The 17,129-nt window shown below is 34.6% G+C and overlaps 1 protein-coding gene across 2 annotated transcripts; it reads right to left on the bottom strand.

Annotated features, from left to right (window-relative positions):
* Positions 1-1,473: 1,473 nt before the first annotated feature.
* LOC116006340 (probable receptor-like protein kinase At1g80640) lies at positions 1,474-4,997 on the bottom strand. Of its 2 annotated transcripts, none has more exons than XM_031246674.1 (10): positions 4,663-4,997; positions 4,061-4,225; positions 3,677-3,948; positions 3,452-3,584; positions 3,295-3,358; positions 3,058-3,154; positions 2,872-2,974; positions 2,300-2,418; positions 2,123-2,212; positions 1,474-2,009 (listed from the first exon to the last, which is right to left on the bottom strand). In XM_031246674.1, the coding sequence occupies exons 1-10, from the start codon at positions 4,823-4,825 to the stop codon at positions 1,869-1,871; spliced, it is 1,347 nt and encodes a 448-aa protein (XP_031102534.1). In that variant the 5' UTR covers positions 4,826-4,997; the 3' UTR covers positions 1,474-1,868. The 2 variants fall into 2 exon arrangements, 1 of the variants encoding a protein (XP_031102534.1); XR_004095117.1 differs by having other exon boundaries at positions 1,868-2,009; positions 2,326-2,418.
* Positions 4,998-17,129: the final 12,132 nt, after the last annotated feature.

The raw sequence follows: 17,129 nt of genomic DNA on the forward strand, positions 1-17,129 counted from the left end.
ACACACTAGTTTAATTATAGTAACGTTTAAGTATAATTTAATTATATTTCGTGTTCATTTGACAATATAATATATGTCATTGATGTGGTAAATACGTTGGTGTATACAAGTAGGCTAATGTATGTAGGTATATGAGCTCGGATGACTAGGCATTGAGTTAGATGCTCTTGAACTAGCATGTATTGGACCATGGACTTCGATATAACCCAATTATATTATAAACAATTTGTACCGTGATTTTGCCTGTCAAATTTTTATTTAAATGTTCATAAATTATATTATGAATCAGGGTCTACCATACACATTATATATAGACCAACTCAAGTACTAAGAAGACTTACGGTACCACAATTGTTCCAAACATTGTCACCTGGCCTAATCCGTTCCCTGTGTAGTTTCCCATTCATCATCGGACTAAGGAGACTATCATGGGCAAGGGGTGATGGTATGGTATTTTTGGGCCTCTACAGGTGTTTAGAGAAAATTATTCATATCTAGAGTAAGTAATAGGGCAAATTATTGCATGGACCATGGTGTACACAGTTGTGTGGACCAAAAATAAAAAGTACATTATTTTTGTACTGAAGGTACATTATTTGATAGTATATATCAAATAATATACCTTCAGTACAAAAATACTGTACTCTAAAATAATGTACCTACAATATAAAACGAATGTACCTTCAATATAAAAATGATGTACTTTTTATTTTTGGTCCACACGGTTGTGTGGATCATGGTCTATGCAATAATGATTGAAGTAATAGTGAAGGAAAATATACAAGTGTTGAAATAATATTTAATCATACTTTACAATTGAATAATAAACTGAGCTTGTAGGAGGTTGTCTTTGTGATTGAGTAGCATAATTGTGGTTTTTAAAGTTTTTTTTTTTAGTAATATTGACTCTGTTACAATGCAGTATATGTTCATAACTACTTCCTCAAGAGTCAATTTCGCCCTGGAACCTACTCCCTTCCATATGGGAGTGCAACCGGGTGCCATTAGACCACAAGGTCTTGGAGCGAGACATAAAGTTAATTAAGGGGAGTGTATTCAGTCATGATTTTCATAGACTTTTAAAATTTTTTATAAACTTTAAAAGTTTGAAGGTATTCAATTCAAACTATTAGAAAATCTTTAAGCGTGTGCTTGGTTCACACATGGGAATCAGAATCGAAATGGGTATCAAATACTTGGTAATGGTAATGAGTTTTGGTGAAAATATTTTGCATGCTTGGTAATAGGGTGGAATGTGAATGGTTATTAATAGTTGGGAAAGCGGATGAGGAAGGAATAAAATATATGTAATTTAAATTTTAATTAACCTATATTCAATATTAGTCTTATTTTAATCATCTTGATAAGATATTTCAAATTATATAATTTGTGTTTAATAATATAGCATTTATCTATAAATATTACAAAATATGTAAATATATAAAAACAAAATAAATTAAGGAAAAAAGAACGTGAACAAATAAAATAAACAAAAATAGTGTGGGTGCGAGAGGATGAAGCTACATTAAGAGAACATGAATACTATTAGGAAAAGAAAAAACCTATAAATAGTAAATGTAAATCTGCAAATACAGAGTGTTTGTGGGCAGTGGGCACTTGATATGTACACCAGTGTGTGAGAAAGAACAAATTAAACTACACGTGGTAGGTGTGGCTTCAATCAGTGTACAATGTAATGAATAATACTCACACAAATAAAATATATTCCATTCCAATTAGCAATAGCCAATAATGTCCCTTCTTCACCTTCTTCTTCTTCTGTCAGCTTAATATTGTGCAAAGAAACAGCCCAGATTGAAGTGCTGGTGTGACAATGCTGTCCTAATTAAGATGCAGATGCAGACTTGCTAGTTTTGTGCAGTAGCAGAAGCTCTAAGCGTCCCGCCTAGCTCGATGGGAACGAGGGGGATAAGAGAATGCAACACATCTGTTATCAATGGACGATAACTTGGCTCCGGTTGGACACACAGCACAGCTACTGCTGCAACCTACACAACCCCCAACCCCAAACAACCTTTAGATGCGTTTGGGTACTCAAAATAACTAACTAAGCATTCATATATGGAATGGAGAACATTATTTATGATTTGTGTGCAAAAACCTGGTATAAATGCTTTAAATCCATTGTATTTCTGATCACTGAATCCACGATGTTCGGGAGCTTTGATCTATCTGTGAGCTCTGGCATCGCCTGCCACATTGCATAAACAAAACCATTCGATCAGCTTCAAATTCAATTCACTCAAACCCATATTCATAAAACCATTCTCCTACATACCCATGACACAATGGATTGGCACTGACCTTGTGCCACTTTCTCCATCGCCCTTCTTCCTAGTAGAAGCTCCAAAAGTACAACTCCAAATGCATAAACATCGCTTTTATCAGTTAACTTTCCTGCGCATAATTCAGATTAATTCTTCATTGCCTTCCTTACAGGAAATTATATATTTTCAACATTGCAGTTAGTTTTGTCCCCAATATTTTACTGCCCTTTCGGTTCGTTGCTTAACAATCAAATCAATTCAAAGGCATCAAATTTGAGACAAAATGAATGGAGCTAAAACACAGTAGCTTTAAGCATGTTAGGGTGCCTAACCAAAGTATTATCTTAGTCTCCTATGAAATGACTTTGCATGTGCACTTAGTCCCACATGTACTTAAACAAACACTCCTAAGTTTTAAACAAACATTAATTCCACAGAAGACTGTTCCCTTGACTCCTCAGCACACTGATAAAACAATCCTTTTTTTTTGCTTCTTTTTTAACAGATAGATAACAGTATTATATTATATTATTCCTGCAGCATGGTTTTTCGTCGACTAAGCTAAGAATTTTAGATAGCATACCGTCTAATAGGTACTCTGGAGCTACATATCCTAAGGTTCCCGAGAGCTTGGCATCGTTCTTGTTTTGGGCCCCATCTGGCACAGCGAGGCCAAAATCTGAAAGCTGAAGTGAACCAAACACTACTAGTAGGTGAAGTTTCATGATTCATATGATGATTCAAGGAAGCAGAGATAGAAAGATTTTACCTTGGCATTGAAGTTGGGATCCAGAAGGATATTAGAGGATTTCAGATCTCGATGGATTATGGGTGGATTGCAGCATTCATGCAAATATTCTAATCCACTGCTCACCTCAAATCAAATCAAATGGTTGCAGCAATTTAATTTGTTAATAATTTCCAGAAGACTCAATTCAATTATTGAAACCTACCCTTGTTTCCACATGCTGATGATGTGCTGTCTATTGCTTAAAAAACCACTCACCTCGCTATCCCCAGCGCGATTTTCATCCTGAGATGCCACGTTAATGCTGATCCCCGGGAAGGTCCTGATCCACAGTGAAAACAAACAACAAAACTATGGTTTTCACATTCAAATTCCTGTGTTTTATTTACTACTCTGAAGATATCACACTACCTACCATGTAGTTGATCTTCGAGAGATCCATTTTCCATCAACTCATACACGATGAGCCTTGTATCAGCACGGATGCTATACCCGAACAAAGAAATCACATTCGGATGCTGAATTTTACTCAATAACTCCACCTCGGTCTACAATATGGGTATCTTTTAATAAAAATGAGAAAAAAGCTTCAAATGCAATGAAGCAGTAAAAGTAAAAGTGTAAAACAGTGCCCACCCACCTCAAATTCTTGTATGGCATCATCTTGAGTTACCCCTTCTTGTAGCTTCTTCACAGCTACAAACAAGTTGTCTTCCAGCTTGCCCTTGTATACACAACTGAACCCCCCTTTCCCCAAGATTTCGGTTTCCTGGAAATTGTTTGTGGCCGATTCTAGCGTCTCGTACTCCATCAAAGACACACATTTTTTCACACATGACTTTTCCTTTGAGCAGTTCACATATGGGGCTGAGGCTGATGATGGGAATGGAGGCTTCCCTTTAACTATATCATCTTCACAACAAATTAAAGCCATTGAAACAAACAATCAGTAAAGAACACAATAATTCTCATTAATTTTATACATCAGAAACTTATTAGTTGAAGAAAAAAGTAAGTACAGTACCTGAAGTGTGAATAGTTTCCTCAACTCCCTTCTTGCATTGATAAATCCTCCACAAACAACCCATCACCAAGATGATTGCACCCAGCAGCACAACAGAAGCAGCAATGAGTGCTATAAATAATTTCCTATTGGGATCCATATGCTTGCTGCTTACTATTTCAATCCCTGATTACAAATTTATTATTAATCCAAAATCCAAATGCAAAACAGACATAAAATTACCTCAGAGATTATTGCTAAGATCAAGGGAGGAAGATATCCCACAAATAAAGCCAGAAAATCAAAATTTGCAGAAAAAAGAATACCCTTTTCCATATACAGAAATCTTGCATTTATCCAATCCCACCCAACAATAAAAAGGGTACCATAAAACCCATTCCTCCTTCCCTCCATCCCTCTTCAAACCATTTCATTTAATGTACTAGTACTGAGTGTAACCTATCTACATGATGATGATGATGATGATGGCTCCAACAATTTGAATTTTAAAAACTTCAACTTTATTCTTAAAAAAAAAAAAAAAAAAAAAAAACTTCAACTTTAGAAATATATATGATGCCACTGCAAAACCAAGAAATTAAACAACAAAAACAGATACCTACCTGGAGAGTAGGTTGCTGATGCTGATGCATATAATGGTGAAGAAATGGGTGCAGACATGGAAGAAAGAGGAGGGTCTGCTCTGGCATAAACTGATGTGAGAGTAGAGAGATGAAGGACCCAAAAGGGAAAATCCACAAACATTACTACAACATTCCTCTTCATTACTGTGTTCCTTTCTTAGCTCTTCTAAGAAAGAGAGAGTTGCTAAATAGAGACAGAGAGACAGAGGAAGAAGAAAAGCTTAGATGAAGGAAGAAGTCTGTTTTCTGGGATTTCTAAATTCTATTACCGTTTCCCAAAATTTGAATCCTCTCCCTCCCTCAATCCCAAAATTTACTCTGTTTAGTATGCAAGCTTGACTTCTTGATAATATTTATGTTTGTTTTTGTTTTATTGTTAATTTAAGCATATTTGGCCTTTTTTTAGTTAAAAATAAGAAAAATTGTACTTCTCGTCCCTAATTGGATTCGTTTCTAAATGTCAGTCATTCTCACTTTTCATTACTAAGCTATCATTGACGTTGCACTTTTCCCTCCTTTACTAATAAAATATTAGGAATGAAATTTGCAATTTTAGTATAACTCATGGACGAAAAGAAAGCACGAAAGGACGAAAAATGCAATGTCAATGATAACTTAGGGACAAAAAGTGAGCATGACCAATACTTAGGGTGTGTTTGGAAAGCAGGAAAATGACTTCTAGAAAATGAATCATTTTCCGAAAAATGAGTTCATTTTCAGTGTTTGAATATACTCTGGAAAACTGTTTGTGTGTGTTTGGTTCATTTTCCGGAAAATGAGTATAAATGTATAATTATATATTTTTATTATTTTATTTAAAATATAAAAATATATAAACTAATAATATTTATTAGAAATTAGAATTTTTTTTTTTTTTTACAAAAAAAACGTTGCATGAAGCCATTTTCCGTTTCCAGAAAATGACTTCCAGATTTTTTGTCCGGAAGTCATTTTTCGAAAAAAATGAGCTCATTTTCCGTGGTCAACGAAAAATGTTTTCCGTTGACCACATTTTCCGGATGTTGCCAAACACCAAAAGCCCGGAAAATGATTTCCGGAAATCATTTTCCGGGTTACCAAACACGCCCTTAGGGATGAATTCTACAATTACCCTATAACTTTGGGACGAATAGTGTAATTTTCCCTAAAAATAATTGTTCTTTAATTTACATAAACGTCACTGCACTGTTATCTTAATGTACGTTCTAGATGAAGTCTTTCTTGTGACTATAATTAACTATTTTCTATTATGCAAAAATTAAAAATCTTTAATTAAATATAAAATTTAAAATAAATTTCTTTTATTTATATAATGAAATTTTAATATCTTTATTTGTTTCATATTGTGTCTTCTTTTATTTCTATAAATGTTAGTGATTTTTTTTATATGACATTCAAATTTTGAAGCTAAAATCATTTAATGGGAACTATATACAAAATATTAGTAATTTAAACAATTTTAAAAAATTCAAAATGTGATATATGTGTGTAAGATATCGGTGTATCATGTGAGATGTGAGAATGATGTAAAAAATGAGAATTAATATGAATTGTCTAAATCACATAATTAAACTATAACATAATTGATCCAAACTATCTTTTCAATTGCACTATATAATATTTGATGTTATAATTTCTATAATTATATACCGATTCAAATATTCTTAAAATATTATATCAAATACATTTCGTACATCAAACGGGTACGAACACTAGTTAAACTATATAAATTTATAGGTAACAATTTTGTAATAAAAAAATTGTGGTTAAATTAAAAAAAAAATAATAATTATCTGAAATTAAATTATAAAGAAAAATAATTATGCACTTAAAAAGTAACTCTTTTATTTACTAATGAGGTTGTTATGAATTAAAATCCTTTCAACATTTCTTGTAAGGTCTTATGTAACGTATTATATATTCCAATGATGATCGATCACACGATATTTACCATAACAAGGGAAGAAAATGCTTTACTTTATATCAATGCAATATTAATTAATATGATGTTGCAATATTTTCTTATTTGTATTTAATTTCTTCCCAAAATGTTTTATCTCCAACCTCAAGGACTCCTAGCCTAGTCCGACAGAGCATCTGAGAAGATGTAAATCATTATAACTCAGCTAAATATAGAGGCTAGACCTTTGCTTACCTCGTACAAAGAGCCCCTCACTTTGAGAGGTTGCTCCCACACTGTCACGGGTGAGACCCTGGTCTTTCTTCCTAAACTTTACCACTGTGACCAACTGAGCTCTCATGTGTACTGGTTGTATTTAATTTTCTCCATAGTACCTTGAGAAAGAAACAAATTAAAAAGGCATGCACTTTATGAGTTATTCACTACAATCATTATTCTATAAATCATGGTCTACACAACTATGTGAACCATGAATAAAAGTAACATTTTTAATATACTAGTGATACATTATTTATGTATTGAAATTTGAAAGTATATTCTTTAAAAATACATTATTTGAGTATCGAATATACATTATTTTGTATATTATCAAATAATGTGCATTCAATAAGTAACCAATGTACATTTAATATATTAAAAATGTATTTTTTATTCATGTTTCTGGAAAAAAAATTGTTTCTTCACTATCCTTGATGATGTTGGCATGCTATTTTATTTGCTAGCTACAGTGTGTCGTACTGTCCCAATGACGTCCGAAACTCCGAATTATGAAATATGATTTTTAAAAGGGAAAAGGGTCAAATAAGCCCTTGAACAATAGCTGAAAAGTTAATTAGGCCCCTAAATATTAAAAAAAGTATAATTAACCCCTTTAACACGTTAAATTGAGACAAATAAGCCCAAAAATCGGTAAATGATCTGCTATGATCATTTACTGTTCAGGCAAAAATCCGACGACTGGCGATGGCAGAACCGTCACCGATCGCCGGACTCCGGCGGAAGGTGACCATCCACCGGAGTCCGACGATCGGCGACGGTTCTACCGTCATCGCCGAATTTTTGCCTGAACAGTAAATGACCTACTATGGCAGGTCATTTACCGGTTTTCAGGCTTATTTGTCCCAATTTAACGTGTTAAAGGGGCTAATTGTACCTTTTTAATATTTAGGGGTCCAATTGACTTTTTAGCTATTGTTCAGGGGCTTATTTGACCCTTTTCCCTTTTTAATATGTCAATATAACATTGTTTAGATGGTAATACAAAATATCATTTTATTACTGCAGAATATTGTTAATATTATCTTATATATAAAAATTATATAAGAGTTCATGATAGTGAGACTTTAATGAGAATATAAAATTTGTTATTGTAATTTTTGTTAGTACTATTAACTCTATTACAATGTAAAGTATTATATATATAATATAATGCTTAAATTATTGATGATATATAAAATTTTGTTATTTAATTACTTTATTTTTCGTAAACTGTCTATTACAGTTTTACTATAAAGTACTGAATTTATGCTATATAGTATTATATATAAGGTTTAAAGTATTGATGTTATCTGCAATTCTATTATTTTATTACTTTAAATTCTATAATTGTCTATTATAGTTTTACTATAAAGTACTATATTTATGCTATAAAATGTTATATATAAGGCTTAAGATATTAATTATATCTGTAATTCTATTATGTTATTACTTTATTTCCTACAAATTGTCTATTAGAGTTTTGTTATAAAGTTTTGTGTTTATGCTTTAAAGTATTATAAAGGTATTAATGATATATGCATTTTTGTTATGCTATTACTTTTTTTCATACAACTCGTCCATTACAGTTTTTGTTATAAAGTACTACATTTATGATATAAAGTATTATATATGACGGTAAGAATGTTACCGGTATCTTTGTATTATTAATCTCAGTGTCAAAGTACAATGGTGAGTACAATAGTCTAGTAGTGTTTGTCTTAGTAATGTTGCGTCTCCCGTCTCTATGAGTGTGAATGTCTTTTTATATGCCTGAGTGCAACGACTCTTTGCTTCCACTTCAATGCGCAGTAAGTGACCTCTTCAATGTTGTTCTTCAGTAAGTGGATATTAATACTGAGGAACCGTTGGAGTGGCTCCTCCTCTTTAATGCGTAACGGCCTCTTTCACGTCCATTCACTGCCTTCGGGTCAGTGCTGATGATTCGGGTCGGGTGCTGATGCCCAATTATCCAGTCACCAGTCCCCCCCCACTCCCTAGCCAACGAGAGTGGTTGAAGTGGTTTGGGAGCAATGACGTGTATACAAATTTTTTTTTCAAGTGGTTTGGGAGCAATGACGTGTATACAAATTTTTTTTTCGAACGGTAGGAGAATTGTAGCCGTGGCGAGGGCGAGGGCGAGGCCTCGGCCAATTTTTGGCCGAGGATGACCTCGGCCAATTTTGGTCGAGGTTGGCCGAGGTCAGCCTCGGCCAATTGTTGTGGCCGGGGTCAGCCTCGGCCAATTNGGGCGAGGGCGAGGCCTCGGCCAATTTTTGGCCGAGGATGACCTCGGCCAATTTTGGTCGAGGTTGGCCGAGGTCAGCCTCGGCCAATTGTTGTGGCCGGGGTCAGCCTCGGCCAATTGTTGGCCGGGGTCAGCCTCGGCCAATTGTTGGCCGGGGTCAGCCTCGGCCAATTGTTGGCCGGGGTCAGCCTCGGCCAATTGTTGGCCGAGGTCAGCCTCGACCAATTGTTAGCCGAGGTCAGCCTCAGCCAATTTTTGGCCGAGGTCAGGCCTCGACCAATTGTTAGACGGGGTTAGCCTCGGCCAATTTTTGGCCGAGGTCCGGCCTCGGCGATGATTTATTATTATTATGTTTTTTTTTGTTTGGGCGTTCTGTGCGCGAGCTCACTTCGACCAGTCGTAGGCTCGGTCAAAGGTTAGCTCTCCCGTCAGGTAGCTAGCGAGATCGGATCTCGTGTCGGCCCTAAGGGACTAGAATGTGGTGTTTTTGAAATCAAGGCTCCGGCTTGACCCAGAAAAACACTCTCCCGTTAGGTAGCTAGCGAGATTGGGTCTCATGCCGGCCCTAAGAGAATAGAGTGTGGTGTTTTTGCAGCAAAGCCTTAAGCTTTACCCAGAAAACACCCTCCCGTCAGGGAGCTAGCGAGATCGGATCTCGTGGCCCTAAGGGAATAAAGTTTTATTTTATTTTATTTTCACGGAATTTGAGAGGTGACGCCGCTTGAGGATGTCACCCATCATAGTACTACTCTCGGGCGATGATTTTTTATTATTTTTTTGTTTGGGCGTTCTGTGCGCGAGCTCACTTCAACTAGCCGTAGGCTCGGTCAAAGGTCAGCTCTCCCGTCAGGTAGCTAGCGAGATCGGATCTCGTGCCGGTCCTAAGGGACTAGAGTGTGGTGTTTTTGAAATCAAGACTCCGGCTTGACCTAGAAAAACACTCTCCTATTAGGTAGCTAGCGAGATCGGATCTTGTACCAGACCTAAGAGAATAGAGTGTGGTGTTTTCGCAGCAAAGCCTTAAGCTTTACCCAGAAAACACCTTCCCGTCAAGTAGCTAGCGAGATCGAATCTCGTGCCGGCCCTAAGGGAATAAAATTTTATTTTATTTTATTTTCACAGAATTTGAGAGGTGACGCTACTTGAGGAGGTGACGTCGCTTGAGGAGGTGACGCCGCCCGCTTGAGGAGGTGACGTCGCCCGCTTGAGAAGGTGACACCGCCCGCCTGAGGAGGTGACGTCGCTTGAGGAGGTGACGCCACTTGAGGAGGTGACGCCGCTTGAGGAGGTGACACCACTTGAGGAGGTGACGCCGCTTGAGGAGGTAGCGCCACTTGAGGAGGTGACACCGCTTGAGGAGGTGACACCGCTTGAGGATGTGACGCTACTTGAGGAGGTAACGCTGCTGTTTGGAAGTCCACGGCTTGGATGGGAGCAGCGTTCACTAGGAGGGGAGCGCGGCTCCCATTGTGGTTGTTGTTGAGTTTGCTACGGAGATCACCCTCTCGGTGATGATTGTTGTTGATCTGGCTGCGAAGATCACCCTCGTGGCGATCTCACACGCGGTTACTGTTGAGCTGCTCACGAAGATCACCCGAGGGGTGACCATTGGTCACTAGACGAGAACTATGAGATCAGAGCTGCTGGATCTGGATGAGATGAGCTGGGTGTTTTGTTATTTGTGAAGTTTGCCTGAGATCTGATCTTGGCTCTCAATGAAAGCACCAATGACGGTAAGAATGTTACCGTTATCTTTGTATTATTAATCTCAGTGTTAAAGTACAATGGTGAGTACAATAGTCTAGTAGTGTTTGTCTTAGTAATGTTGCGTCCCCCGTCTAGTGTGAGTGTCTTTTTATATGCCTGAGTGCAACGACTCTTTGCTTCCACTTCAATGCGCAGTAAGTGACCTCTTCAATGTTGTTCTTCAGTAAGTGGATATTAATACTGAGGAACTGTTGGAGTAGCTCCTCCTCTTTAATGTGTAACGGCCTCTTTCACGTCTATTCACTACCTTCGGGTCAGTGCTGATGATTCCGGTCAGGTGTTGATGCTCAATTATCCTGTCAATATATAAGACTTAAAGTATTGATTATATATGCAATTTTGTTATTAGCCATTTTTATTAGATCCAATCTATTTCACGGATTGAAATTCGTGAGACAATTTCACAAAAAAACCATCCCAAAGATCACATATTTAGAAATTTTAATTTATAATACTAATAATAATTTTAGTCTTACACTTAATTTTATCAAGATTAAGTTGTCTACGTATCTTATCAAAATTTCAATAATAATCAAAGTCCACGTAATTCTTTTTATTTTATTTTATTTTATTTTATTTTGTATTTACATTTTTAAGAGTCATTGGCTTCTCCTTTTGTCGTGGTTAGTGTTAAACTATTATTAAAAAAATGGTTTAGAACAAGAACCACTCATGCGAGATAGTGAATGAGGTAAATTATAAGATGTGTTTCGACTAGTCTTAATATCTCCAATTTTTTATTTTTTTTGTGTTATTTGTAGGATTCAAATCTTGCACTCTACAGCTACTAGTAAAGAAAAACTTATAAACTTATTTTATGTTATTGGGTTAGTTGACCAATTGAACTATGCGCCAATGCCATTGATACAATATATGTTGGAGTTAATACACAATTTAGTCATCGACTATACCGATTTTTCTCGATTTAGTCCTAAACGACTTTTTTGTGCTTAATTAGGTCATCGATTTTGATGGTTTTACCCAATTAAGTCTTCAGTTGTTATAATCAATGACTAAATTGAGGAAAATGACTATAGTCAAAAGACTGAATTGGGTAAAACCATTATATTCAAAGACTAATTTGGGTAAAATCACGATAGTCGATGACTAAATTGTGTATTAATAGAGGTGAAATTACCATGTTATCTTAACATATGACTCAATTAGGTAAAACCATTAAAGTCAAGAACCTAATTAAGTACAAAAATTACTTTAGAGTTAATTCCATTTTTGGTCCTAGATTTATAGGTAACAGTCCACTTTCTGATAAAAAAATTTTTTTTTTAAAAAAAGAAGCTAAAAATAGATTGTCACCTATAAATCTGCTAGGACAAAAAATGGAATTAACTCATTTTTTTTGAGTACGACTGACTCTAATACAATATAGTACTCCACTGAGGATCAAACCCACTCCCATCATCCATGTGAGAGTGTTAATCGGGATATCAGGTACCACTTGACTACAAGATCTTTGGCGAATTAACTCATTAGTTTAAGACTAAATTGACACAAATCACTATAATCGATTATTAAATTGGGTATTAACTCATATATGTTGTTATTGTTGGTAGATAATATACAAATAACTCTGAATGACTAATAACGTCTTCTTCTTCATTTATGCTTAATAGCCATTGTAATAATGGATGATGTTGTGGATCTAACTGCTCAATCAAATCCCAATTATTTCCGATCCATATTTGCATGTTGGAGACTTGGAGTTATCTATACTATTAATAAAAACAATATCCTCAGTTTTAACTTCTCGCCCAAAATAGACCTATAATATTTTGGTGTGGGTAATATTGTAAAATATGGTAATACAATTCCTATCCCTAATACAATTGTAAATTAAAATAGAATTCCTAATAAAATATATTCTTTCCTAAGTTCCTATTCGTAATACAATTCTAGACTAGAATTACTAATGGTAATAATTCAGTATATATATTTCTCTGCAATGCAATCTATACTATTAATAAAAACAATATCCTCAGTTTTAACTTCCCGCCCAAAACATACCGATAGTATTATGGTATGGTTTGCGTAATGTTGTAAAAAATATGAAAATTTGGCATAATTCAACCCGCAAGGCCAACCAATTTTTTGAACGACATTCGTGCATGCAGGTGTCGGCGCACGAGTCAAGCCTTTTTAAGTTCATTTTGGGATTTCATTTGCACCCCCTGCGCGCGAGAGAGAGCCTCTATGCTATACAATTCAATAAGCCTTAGAAAAACTCTTGTATAAGTTGTGGTGCAAACCACTTCTCAAACCAATGTGGGACAAAAGTTACTTGAAAGGTTTTTCTCTATATTTTTCTAACTCAAATGGGTCAACTTTGACAACCAATTTCTCATTCACCCATTATCAGTTTTGAGCGTACAATATATCAATCTTTTCGTCTAACTACGAAGAAAGTGGACCCCACATATATTTGTACCACAATATTGCCAGTAAAATGCCATTTTATGCTAATTTTTTTTCAACAGTTATTTGTCCAGAGAATATCAATGTGTTGAATGAAGAAGATGATATATAGTGAAGGGCAATATCATCTTCACTATATATCATCTTCCTCCTCCAACACAACGCTCTACGGTCAACCAACAATTACTCAACTGATTATCCCATTACTCCCATGTAAAATTTTCTCTAATATAGTTATACTTACTGAATATCAAAATATAAGTGTATCTCAAGATCTTGCAATAACTAACCGACAAGTAATTAAATTAATGAATATGATGCAATAATGTAAATTATCTACCTATTGCATTTATACACTTATTTTAGAACACTGAATTTTTGTGATATTTGTTGTATGCAAGGAAGACTCATACTATAATTGCATTTATACACTTATTCATACTCATATTCGATATTATAATTTATAATTTTATATAATTGTATATCGATTCAAATANTGTACCTCAAGATCTTGCAATAACTAACCGACAAGTAATTAAATTAATGAATATGATGCAATAATGTAAATTATCTACCTATTGCATTTATACACTTATTTTAGAACACTGAATTTTTGTGATATTTGTTGCATGCAAGGAAGACTCATACTATAATTGCATTTATACACTTATTCATACTCATATTCGATATTATAATTTATAATTTTATATAATTGTATATCGATTCAAATATTTCTTAAAATATTATAACAAATTCATTCCGTGCAACGCACGGGTGAAAATACTAGTACTATATAATAATAATAATTTTCCTAAAAAAATATAATAATAATATTATTATTATTTTTTTTTGAATACTACTAACTCTATTAGAATGCAGTATCTGTTCATAACTACCGAACCCACCACCTCCCATATAAAGGGAAGGGCTTGATGCCACTGGACTACAAGGTCCTTGGCATTATTATTATTATTATTATTATTATTATTATTATTATTATTATTAATTGTATTATTATTATTATTATTATTATTATTATTATTATTAATTGTAGGATGAATAAGTCGATATATAAAACAAATTTATATAAAAATATACACATAAAGTCGATATATAAAACAAATTTATATAAAAATATACACATAATAATGGGATTCGAATTTTAGAAAATAATCTCAAAAGGCCAATAGGATAAAAGCATTATCTGTTCATAACTACCGAACCCACCACTTCCCGTATAAAGGGAAGGGCTTGATGCTACTGGACTACAAGGTCCTTGGCATTATTATTATTATTATTATTATTATTATTATTATTAATTGTAGGATGAATAAGTCGATATATAAAACAAATTTATATAAAAATATACACATAATAATGGGATTCGAATTTTAGAAAATAATCTCAAAAGGCCAATAGGATAAAAGCATTATCTGTTCATAACTACCGAACCCACCACTTCCCGTATAAAGGGAAGGGCTTGATGCTACTGGACTACAAGGTCCTTGGCATTATTATTATTATTATTATTATTATTATTATTATTAATTGTAGGATGAATAAGTCGATATATAAAACAAATTTATATAAAAATATACACATAATAATGGGATTCGAATTTTAGAAAATAATCTCAAAAGGCCAATAGGATAAAAGCATTATCTGTTCATAACTACCGAACCCACCACTTCCCGTATAAAGGGAAGGGCTTGATGCTACTGGACTACAAGGTCCTTGGCATTATTATTATTATTATTATTATTATTATTATTATTAATTGTAGGATGAATAAGTCGATATATAAAACAAATTTATATAAAAATATACACATAATAATGGGATTCGAATTTTAGAAAATAATCTCAAAAGGCCAATAGGATAAAAGCAAGAAAAATTCATGTCACCAATTCGCACAAGAGACAATGTTTATGCAATACAATTCAATATCTTTCTAAAAGTGAATCATATACTCCGTATATATTAGTGTAAACTCGCTTCCCATTCCAATGTGCAATCATTAACTCATTATTACATGAACCATGGTTCATGTGAATCATAAATAAAAAGTACATTTTTAATATATTAAAAGTACATTGTTTGTGTATTAAAAAAAAGTACATTGTTTGTGTACGTAAAGTACATTATTTAAGTACTGAAAGTACATTATTTTATATACTATCAAATAATGCATATTCAATACACAAATAATGTACTTTTAGTATATTAAAAATATACATATATTCATGGTCCACACAATAATTTGCCTCCAGTGTGGACAAAGGCTTCTTCCAAACTCTACTTTCATTTTTCAAATTAAATGGGTTTACTTTGATAATCAATTTTTCATTCACTCATTATTTGTTTTCACTTACAATATATCAACTTTTTCGTCTCACTTCTAGCGCCTCGGCAGCGCGTCCAGTTACCTTGGGTGGCTGCTAGACGTGCTGCCTAGGCGACCAAGCGCCCAAGGGCACGACCGGTCACCCTTAGGCGCGGGCACGCAATTACGTGTTATCCGTAGGCGCGAGCATGCGACAACGTGCTGCCTTGGATGCACGCGATAGCATGCCACCTTGCTCGCGGAGATCTCAGGCACGTGGCAGATGGAGTCTAGCTGAGGTAGTTGAGGTAGTTGTGGTAGCTGCATGACAAGACAACGTGGGACGCGTGTCTGGTGGGATTTGACACCCTCTGGATGCCGTATACGTGGAGGGCGCAGGGGATCCCTCCAATAGTATAAAAGGGGAGATCTGGTCCATGTAAAGGCATCACTCAAGACACTATCTCCTCCTTGGTCAGGTGGTCTAGGTTTTCTCTTCCCTACTTGTGTGTCTGGTTCAATCTGGGTGGTAACATAGTTAGGCTATTTTAATTATATTTATTCATTAGTCCTTCAATTATTTATTTATTTATTTATTATTTGGACCGCCATTTTTTGGGCCGGTACTCTTGGGCTTTGTACATATTGTATTGGGTCTCATGCCCCCGCAATAAATATTACTCCCTCTGTCCCATTTTATGTGTCATACTTACTATTCATTGGTCAAATCAACTTTTTCTTCTTTGTTTATTTTCTTTATTATTTTTTACTTATTTTTAAATTTGATTTTGTGTGTTTAGTAGTACTTTTAGTGTAGTTTCTAAATATATAAATTTTGTATATTAATACTAAACTTAATATTATGAAAATTTGAATTAAAAATAACTTCAGTCAAGACTCGTGAACCGAACCGATACATAAAATGAGACGGATGGAGTATTATTTTCTTGCCCCGTTCGATATTATTATACACGATTTATGGTGGATCCGGTCCCAATAAAACCATCATCCTTAATTTCTTATTTTTGTATTCTCAAAACCTTTATTTCCATTATATGGTCATACATGACCAAACATCAATCAATATTGGTAATCATTCCAATTCCACTCTACTACCAAATATGCAAAATACTTTCATCAAAACTTATTACCATTACCAAGTATTTCATTCCCATTCTCATTCCCTTGTGCGAACCAAACATACTCTTAGTTAAAAAAAACCAAAAAAAAAAAAACATTATTTTTCATATGGAACAGTTGGTTGAACACTCAAGTCAAGTTGGTTTGAAGACTTCTTAAGGCAACTGCACAATAGTGATTTTTGGTGTAATTTTTGAGAAAACTTATGTGGAGGAGAGGAGAGAGAGTCTATTGGCTTCTCCTGCAAAGACCTTGGTTTTTGCAGGAGAAGGAAAAAAAAGGCGTTGGAGTGCATTGCGCGCCCTAGTTAGTGGCCACTTAATTTGACTGTTGCTTTCCCTTTAAAAAAAATCGTTTTTGTT

This window comes from Ipomoea triloba, chromosome 15, assembly GCF_003576645.1.
Source record: "Ipomoea triloba cultivar NCNSP0323 chromosome 15, ASM357664v1".
Classification (NCBI taxonomy): Eukaryota; Viridiplantae; Streptophyta; class Magnoliopsida; order Solanales; family Convolvulaceae; genus Ipomoea; species Ipomoea triloba.